The sequence below is a fragment of the Manacus vitellinus genome, unplaced genomic scaffold (genome assembly GCF_001715985.3).
Source record: "Manacus vitellinus isolate BGI_N305 unplaced genomic scaffold, ASM171598v3 scaffold_6_pilon, whole genome shotgun sequence".
Classification (NCBI taxonomy): Eukaryota; Metazoa; Chordata; class Aves; order Passeriformes; family Pipridae; genus Manacus; species Manacus vitellinus.
The window spans coordinates 8,910,076-8,919,864 of NW_021940750.1; the positions used below are offsets into that span (position 1 = coordinate 8,910,076).

The 9,789-nt window shown below is 40.9% G+C and overlaps 1 protein-coding gene across 6 annotated transcripts in view; it reads left to right on the forward strand.

Moving 5' to 3' along the window:
* Positions 1-9,278, forward strand: part of ACTN1 (actinin alpha 1) — a 46,673-nt gene extending 37,395 nt beyond the window's left edge. For 3 of the 6 annotated variants that reach the window (XM_029964234.1, XM_029964231.1, XM_029964232.1), the window contains 6 exons: positions 517-651; positions 1,487-1,666; positions 2,591-2,737; positions 4,919-4,984; positions 6,415-6,573; positions 8,387-9,278. In XM_029964234.1, coding sequence (XP_029820094.1) covers positions 517-651; positions 1,487-1,666; positions 2,591-2,737; positions 4,919-4,984; positions 6,415-6,573; positions 8,387-8,545 — 846 coding nt within the window. In that variant the 3' untranslated portion in view covers positions 8,546-9,278. Of the gene's footprint in view, positions 1-516; positions 652-1,486; positions 1,667-2,590; positions 2,738-4,298; positions 4,380-4,918; positions 4,985-6,414; positions 6,574-8,386 lie in introns of all 6 variants that reach the window. The other 3 variants (XM_029964230.1, XM_029964229.1, XM_029964233.1) reach the window with 2 other exon arrangements.
* Positions 9,279-9,789: the final 511 nt, after the last annotated feature.

The following is a 9,789-nucleotide window of genomic DNA, read 5'->3' on the forward strand; positions in this document are numbered from 1 at the left end:
TTGATACAAATGCCTGAAGTGTTTCAACCCCTTTTACGTGCTATTTTTAAATGAAAGATGCTAAATTTCAAAGCTTTGAGGTTTTCAGTCTTCAGTTGACCTGCAAATAAGTATAATAGCATCCTTTGTCACCATTCAACTCCTCAGATGTTTTATCTCCACAGCCAAGTAGCCTTTCTTTGCTGTAATCTTAAGAGTAGCTACTGTCCATAGTAGTTGTGGTGATGATTCTTACTACAAAACAAAATCGCCCAAGTGAGATCCTGCAACTCAGTTAACATGAGCTGCCAAAAACACAACTACTGAATGGAAGCCTCTTCTCGTCTTCCATGTCTGGAGATGAGTTTGCAGTGTGCATCCTACAGCAGATAGCATTCACATTCCACGCCCATCGTGACATAAATGTGACTTTTCAGTGCAAACACCTACTCCTCCCTCCCCTGCAGCAACCTCTACATTTACTGTACACATGCCTTTATGTGTCTGAACTGCACACTTTGTTATGCTTTGCTGTAGGTGCGGCAGTTGGTTCCCAGAAGGGATCAAGCCCTGATGGAAGAACATGCTCGCCAACAGCAAAATGAACGACTTCGTAAACAGTTTGGTGCACAGGCCAATGTCATTGGACCCTGGATCCAGACCAAGATGGAGGTAGTGCTTTGCAAATTTTGAAACACTGTTTTCCTTTGTGATCTTCACTGATATTCTTATCCTTGATCTTTCTTGACCACTGTCACAGCCATTCTTTCTTCCAAGTTGCAGTAAGAGAAATATCATAGAAAATACAAAGAATCCCAAGACTGATATCGATTACTGAAGCGCTTGTACTTTTCTCCCTGTAACTCTTTAGTACCAGACAAAAAGCATGACTTAAGATGGGGAACACTGGTATTTTAAGATTTGTGTTTATATGCAGCAAGTTAAAAACTATAGATCAGAGACATAGTTTGTGCAATTGCTTTCACAGCAGTGGTCTTGATCCACATGACAAAATAAATACAATTAGCATATCAAATATCTTCAGAGGAGACATTTTTAAGGGAGATCTCTTTTTAGGTAAGATTTGAGTTGAAGTAAATGGAGTTGATGAAATGCAAGAATATGAACCTATTACTGATGGCAGAAGCTGGAAAGAAGAGAGCGATTACAGAAATATGTCTGTATGAAGGGACTAAGTTAGTGGCAGACAGTACACCAGAAAAAGATCTGGCTTGGTACATTACTAGCTTATGGACTGCAGTTTCCTTTTCTTATGTATCCTTGTGTTAGACACATCTTATGTGATTCACCTCACTTGGAAAATGTTCAGGGCTCTGCTAAATTTTTTGCTGACACTGTCTCAGTTTATGTGAAGTAACCGCTCCATGAGATTATTTTTTTTTGAATCATCATCCTGTGTGAGAGTGAAATCGCTGCAATAAATGTCAAGCATGTTGAGGCTTGTCCTTTCAGTGGAGTCTTAACCCCTTTGACTTTGCTAATGCAGGAGATTGGCCGCATTTCAATAGAGATGCACGGGACCCTGGAGGACCAGCTCAACCACTTGCGGCAATACGAGAAAAGCATTGTGAATTACAAACCAAAGATTGACCAGTTGGAAGGAGACCACCAGCTGATCCAGGAAGCACTTATCTTTGACAACAAGCACACCAACTACACCATGGAGGTAAATGTTTTGGCAGCAGATTAGACGCCCTCATCTGCTGTGGCCAGGTAGTGTCAGCAACATCTAGCTCAGGCAAAGTGTTTTGGTTCTTAGGAAAACAGAGAGCTTGACAATGTGGCCAAGCATGCAACAACATGTCACTGAATTTCATTTTTGCCTTGCTGTACTTCATGCCAATCCATTCCAATGCACTTCCAAATATAGACAACAGAAACAATCTGAATGAGGTCAATAGTATTGCTTGAAAAATTGTCAGGTCTCATTTCTCCTGCCACTCTATTGTGGCAGCCTATTAGCTGGGATTAGAAAGGAAAGTGCTGATGATTTTGAGCTGCCACAGCCTGGCAGAAGAAAAAAGTCCAACAGAAGTTTTTTTAAATCTGAGACTGGATTTCTGTTGACAACATGAGGTTTCTTGGGAGCAATCTGAGTTCAACATGAGTCCAGCAGAACACAGACAGCCTTTGGAACTTGTCTTTTGGTATCTGGCCATCTCCATTAAGCAACAGGAGAGACAGTAGAGCACCAGTGTCTTCCAAGCACTGTGTTTTATTTATTTTCTCAGTAAGGAGGGTTTTTTGCTTAACTAAGTCCTAGAAGCATTGGATTTGCTTCTCATTTGTGTTAAAGGACCCCAAAATGTTGGGAGCCTTTCTGACTAGGCAAAGGAATTTTGCAGTAGGACCAAGTCTTTCTTAATATCAGGAATTGGCCTCCTTGGTATTTTTTTTAGGTCAAAATTCAGATTTTAAATATCTGACTGGCTCACGCTGCAGATGAGAAGGAAGCTTTTGTGAGAAAATGGACTTCTGCCTTGGACACCAGGGTCATTTAGTTTGCAATAAGTAGCACATTTGATCCACTGGCCTCAGAGGCTGAAGAGCAACTTCTTAATTTTAAAATTGTCCTGACCTCTTTTTCCAGCATATCCGAGTGGGCTGGGAACAGTTACTAACAACAATTGCTAGAACTATCAATGAAGTGGAAAACCAGATTCTGACCCGTGATGCCAAAGGAATCAGCCAGGAACAGATGAATGAGTTCCGGGCTTCTTTCAACCATTTTGACAGGGTAAGTCAGTGCTGACTGCAGCTTGGTAAGCTACAAGCTTTCATGTAGACTGCACAGTGCAATAAAAACAAGCAGTCACTGTGACAAAATAAGATCAATAGAAGATATTTTATTCTTTAAAATGCTGTCAAGCAGTCATTTCTGTGAAGACTGCAAGTGATCATTAGTCTGGGAGAAGTATATCTTCACAGGAAACTGCCACGTTTCCTGGTAAAGCTAAAGTATGGAAAGGTTTGAAGGGTTTTTTAGGTAATTAGACTTTTACCCCATCTTCTCCAGAGAGCAGATTATTATCTTGATTTATAAAGTTCTTTGGAGCATCTGTTCTCCACTCTGATATGCCATCTCTGGTATATCTGGTATATGATCGCTGGTGTATCTGAGGGCAGCCTGCCCTCAGAGATTGGCAACACTTTCAAATTGCTTAACACTGGCTATTTCAGCCCCTCTCTAACTATCTAAGAAAAATAAACCATGGCTTCTTTTCTTAGAAGAGGGACCCATAAAGTTCTATAGAGATTTTAATTTTGACCTTCATATCATTTGCCCCTTCCTTCACAGTCTGAAGGGGCAGAACATGAGTTTCCCACCTTCAACTCTCTATTTGATTTGGACATTGACTTTAAAAGCTGAAACTTCTGAGGAAAGTCACTTAAAATTGTCCCCACCATCCTGTCTGTAGCTTCCTTGATCTGGCAAGAGATGGTGGCAGCACACAGGGGGTCTTTAGTGCTTGGAGGCTGTCCTGAGCTAAAATGCTGCAGGGTGGATGGCGATTCTTAGTTCCTGTGGTAGCTTGTGTGTTGTTTGATTGGTATATCCAAACATTGGGGGAGTGGGCACGAGCAAAAGGAAGAGCAGCTGCCAAGCCATGTCGTGCTGTGCTGTACATCCGTGCTGTTTGCAGAGCTGAGCACTTGAAATAGCTTTGCCAGTCAAAGCTCCACCTCATGTGCAGGTCTCATAAATACAGCCATAATGCTGCTCCCCTGAGCTTCAGCTGTTTTTCTTTGTCTATTCCTGGGGTGCCCTGACAGCTAAGCTTCCTTGGGTGTGTTGCCAAACATACCTGCCCTCGCCTACTCCTTTAGTGGAACTTTTGACCATAAGATTAAGGCAATGCTTCCCACTGCCTCTGCCTGCTTACCTGCACTCCGGGTTACTAGTGAAACACAGGGCTTTTGACACTGGATAACAAGCAGTGATGCAAGTGATTCACGTGGGAGATTGATATCTTGAGGCTTCTGAGCATCAACTGTTTTTGTCATTCAAATGCTCTCAAGATGGGATGAGCTCTCTGAGAAGGAACTGTTCCAAGAGCATTTTTAGCACATCCTGAAATGTCATTGTGATATCTAATGTTGTGCACTTTTATTTTTCTTCCCTGTCTTTCTATCTGCATGTCATTCTTCCTCTCCCTCTCTCCTCACCCACTGCATGGTGCACCTATTTGTTGTCCTTTCACCTCCCTTTGAACTTCTCTGTGTCTCCCTTCCTTCTGCCCCACACCGTCACCCCACTGGCACTGCATGTCCTGCTGCCTGGCACACCGCATAACCAGGACCACTCCGGCACACTTGGCCCTGAGGAATTCAAAGCCTGTCTCATCAGCTTGGGTTACGATATTGGAAACGATGCACAGGTACTGAATGCTAGTGGTGAACACAGACAGATATTAAACTGTGAAAAAATAACAGTTTTTTCCTTTCTTTTCTTGTTTGTCTTAATCCGTCGTTGTTCTTGTGTTGGACTGTATATACATCACTTTTCTATACTGCTTCCTCTCTAAATGTACTTTGATACCTATTCCTTTTTAATTCCCTAATTTTTTGTCTTGGGAGAATTTCTTTTATGTCCTCAAACTGTTCAATTTACTTCTTTGTCACTTAAAACTTTTCTTGTCCATCCTTCAATCTGTCTTCCTTGGTATCTTAATTCCTTTTCTTCACCATCAATATGTTTCTTGTGTGTAAACAATTCCATGTCCAAACCTACCTTTGCTCATTCATGGTTTCACAAACTACCTTTCCTCTGTTGTCTTTCATTGTCCTGTAAATCCTTTCTTCCATCATCTCCCTGCTGAATCTCATTCTTTGTAATGTCTGCTATGGGTTCACTTCTTCCTGGACTGGTCTCCCCTTTCTCTCTTGGCTTTTTCCATCTTTGTATCATTCCCTGTAGAAGAAGACTGGTATGATGGATTGTGAAGATTTCCGAGCCTGCCTTATCTCCATGGGTTACAATATGGTAATGTAGAGCCCTCTGTCACTCCTATTCAAAGTGATTCTTTTAGGCACCTTCAAAAATAAAGGGAGAATGTGTAGTGAATCAAGGTAAATATAGCCTTATTTTCCAATATTATCAGCAATGGACGTTAAAACTAATCTTAGTTGTACATGTAAAATTCTTGTCTCACAGTGGTAGCTAAAGGTAAAAAAAAATGGAAATTATTGTCTCATTCCTGTGTGGTTCAAATAACAATTGTATTTATCAAACTGTGTAGCTACCAGTGGAAGAAACAATAAACTTCCTCATATTGATACCTGCACTCTGCACAGCACACACAACCTCCCCCAGCCCTGAGTGTCAGTTGAACTTATTGTGAAGTGTATACAAGACCTCGTTTCTAAATACACTCAAAACACTGCTCCTCTCATTCCTACCATTTGTTCAAGTTCCAGTCATTCTCCCCATGACTTTTTCCTCACCTGAGTACCTGAATATTCAGAGAAGTAACATGTGGCACCTTGACAGGTATGACAACTAATAGAAAGAGCTTCACCAAAGACTGATGCTCACCAAAGGGCAGAAGAGTGCAAACATATTCAGCTGCACTCTCAGTGTCTTTGCTCCTGATATCAGTCAAAGCAGTGTTTAATCATCTTACTCGTCAGCCCAGGATAAATATAGACTCTTCAGTGTAGCATGCCAAGACATGGTAACATTTGATTAGGTGCCTTAATTACTCTTGAAGGTGTTCTGTTCTAGATGTGTTAGGAGAGCCTGTTCCCAGGAGAAGACTCTGCTCTGCTCTCCCCTCCTTCTCTGGGAAGTCCCAGGGATGAGAATAGATGATCTTGGTTTATATGCAAAAAGGAATGCAAAAACCTGCACTACAAGGTTTTGGCTTCTGTAGCAAAACTACTTTCCTGGGCTACTCCAGATATGCAAGTCCTTCTTTCCAAAGCTGCCTAGTAAATATGAGTAAGATAACAATGAAATATCCCAGAGACATTTCTCTACTGGTTTCTGTTTTGTCAGCTGAAGAAAACTGTAAAAGTTCTCTTTAAGTAAATGAAAGTAAAAGGATTTGAGGAGTGCAGATCTTCAAATACTGCTACAGACATCTAGCACAACAAGTATAGAGAAATTTGGGTCTTCCTCTGAAGTCTGTATGATATTGTTCCATGATAGGAGCATTGTCCTAGAGCTAGATGGAGCAGGATGTTATCCTAGGGCACAGGTGACAATATTTTATTCCAAAGGACGAATGAATGGGAAGCATACGTACGCAACAGCAAGCTAAAAAAGAACATCCTGATTACAAAAAAAAGCAAAGGTGGTTTCTGTTTGGCTTTGTTTTTCTAGCTGTGAGATGGGCTGCTGAACAGTTTCTCCTCACTTTCATAGCACAGCTGCCCAAATGTCCAGGCTTACATAACTCTCTTGTTCCCCAGGGAGAGGCAGAGTTTGCCCGCATCATGAGCATTGTCGACCCTAACCGTTTGGGTGTAGTGACGTTCCAGGCCTTCATCGACTTCATGTCCCGGGAAACAGCAGATACTGATACTGCTGACCAAGTTATGGCTTCCTTCAAGATCCTGGCTGGAGATAAGGTCAGGCTCTACACCTTCATTTCCTGCATCTGCATGGCTCCTGCTTTCCTTTTTCTCTCTTGTCTCTGAGAGAAAGTGTTGAGGGAAGCACTCTCCAGTGTGGATGGTATTTTCACAGGAACATTCTGTAGTGCTGGAGGAGTGCAAGGTTAAAGCGTGGGTTAATGAGCAGCCTGCCAAGGCACTCAAAAGTCCTGTTCAGCTCTCAGTCAGAAGTTTGCTGCCCACTCTTGCTTTAAAATTTTAATTAAGAGCTTGGTCGCGATTTGTTATTTTAAAATGAATAAGTTCAACAGACGGTTCTTGATTAGTCTTGAAAACTATTAATTACTGACAGCTGTAAACTTGAGATGACCTTTCTCAGATATACGTGTCACTATCAGTTGTTATACAACCAACAGATTTTCATTGAGGAGATGCTGTATTTGCAAGAGGAGCATCTTTTAATCACAGAAATTGGTCGAAAGTAGGAAAACTCAGGGGATGATACAAAAAGTAATAATTTTCTGAATTTACATCGTCAGTGGAAGCAGTTGATAAAAGAATATGTAATCTTATTTTTATTACATGCCCACTAATCTTTTATGTAACTGAACAAATAATATGTACATGTAATATTAACATATTTCTATATTTGCTAATTATTTATCTCACATGAAAAGTTGGATACCACTTCTCAGATTATAATGAGTTGCCCTTAAATCCAGTACTGGTTTCTATGTTTCACTAAGAATCTTTTTGTAATCATGATGTAGAAACCCCTGATACCAGTCCTTTAGACATCTACCTGGCTGAAGCCAGTTCTATTGTCTTTTGAGGCCTGAAAATTCCATGTTATTCAGATAAACTAATCACTGAGGTACTTTGGGATGCAGTATTACTTATTAACTCATTTATTCTGTACAGTAAGTTAACTATATTTGTCAGTGTTTAATATGCTCTGGTGACTATAACATGAATCAGTATTTCATTATGAAGAAAAATACCTTTTACCCAGTCATTAAACTGAAAAGCAGGGGGAAAAAATAAGAAGTCACAGGAGGGAGAAGGATGGTGTGAAACCTGAACTATTGTTCAGACAGACTGAAAATGCCCATGAGTCAGTTAGCTAAAGACAATATATTGATTAGCAAACAGGCAACTACTGTTGCCCACTGCATGGAGAGAAGCCAAGCTAGCTAGCTCAGTGCAGTGAGTCTCCAGAAGTCCAATGTCCATAAGTTTTGCTTGCTTATTAAAAATGTCTGCAGTGAAAGGCGAGGATTGTTGCTGGAACTGTGGAAGCAATACAAAGTGTTTGCTTGTCTGCTGCCTGCATTGGTGCCACCAGCAAGAGCTGGAGGGGATGGCCCCTTCCCTTGTTCTGAAGAGAGGGAATGGCAACTCTCAAGCAGCACAAGCAGTTGTTACCTCCTGCTGGTGAGGTACAGCATCCGAATTATATTACTGCTACCTCACATTTGCTTTCAGCAGGACCTCCTCTATCAACAGGAAGGCACAGTCTTAAACTAACAAGTTACCTTACTTACCTCCAGGTGTTTTCTTTATGTGCGCTGGCATCTCTCCTGCAAAACCAAGTTTTCTCTCTACTGTAAAAACCTCCTCCTTGTCCATATGGTAGGGAGCGAGAGCATGTCCTCCCGAGGCGTAAGCGCAGAGAGCTCCCTGTGCGGGTATATGTCCCCAGCGTAGTTGTTGGGGTCCTGTCCCTGAGTGTTGTCTGCTGCCCTGGTGGGAGAGGGAGTGGTTGTCCCTCTGAGGAAAGTCAGTTTTCTGAAAGTAATGGTTGCCTTATCATTTGTCCTCATTGCAGAACTACATCACTGTGGATGAATTACGGCGGGAACTGCCTCCTGATCAAGCTGAATATTGCATTGCTAGAATGGCACCCTACAATGGCCGTGATGCTGTACCCGGTGCCCTGGACTACATGTCCTTCTCCACAGCGCTCTATGGCGAAAGTGACCTTTAACTTTTTTCTCTCCCACCACACGCTCCCTCCCCTCTCCCCCGTCCAACATACCCTACCTTCTCTTTGCAAAGCAACCTCTGCTCTGCTCTTTTTTGTGTTACCCTCTTTTGCTTCAGATAATCGATCACATTTTTAAGTAGGGGGGGAGGACATTGACATGGCACCACCTACCTTGCCCTTGAAATAACAGTTTACAAAATTATTTTGTGCAAAAAAGTTACGTTTTAAAAAGAACAGACATATTTTATTATAGAAAAGGTATTTTTCTCCACCAGATTGAAGCTTAAAAAGAAAATGTTAAAATATTGCACCAAATATTTTTTGTTGTGACATAGAAAGTCAAGCACAATGTTACATTCCATCCTTTCCAAAATGAACCAAACTATGACAAAACTCCACCTGTTCTGTTAACTATTACATTTGCGTATGTCTCTCTTATCACATTTATCTTGGGAGGGGGGAAGGCACACAAGTGCATGTATTTGCTGGTTCACTCATTTCATGAAGATATTTTATGATAAACTTTTGAAATTGCTGTGTTTTCTAGGGAAAAAATAATGTACACAGCTCATTTTTTCATATTTAATTAAAAAATACAATACGCCTCCTATGTTATCAGTGCACAACTTTTTTTGTTCCTGAGCGTTGTCTGGTTTCAGAACATGAAGCTTGAGAGTTGATAACTTTGATATTGCTTGTCACAAACCATATTAAAAAATTCTTGTGATAACAACTTTAGACTTTATTCATTTGTATAGTAAAATTGTTTACCCTGTTTAGTTTAAAACAACATGATGAAGAGAATCCAAAATTAATGTTTTTAACTGAAATTACAGTACTTTTAAAGGTATACTTCCTTGCCCCATAACCTTTTCATTTTTACTGAGTGGTGTTGGAATTTTCACAGCTTTATGACCACTTTAAATCCCTGATACACCCATATAGCTAGGAACAATATTCTTGTTATTCCTTAAAAACCAGGACAGAATTAGTTACTAGATCTGTACAAACAACCACCATGTCTTGAACCTTCTATGAAAAATTAATCCACTGTTCCATGCTCAGCACTGAATATCTCACTGGTTTTGATACCACATCTTTTGACATCATAAATTCCTCTAGAGATCATCCTTCTCTTGGATATAGAAAAGAAACCAGCCTTAGGAACAACTCCTTTGGGACCTTTAGTGAGTCATGTGCCTGAAAATCAGCAAAGGAAGCAGCTAATCCTTCCAGCCATCTCA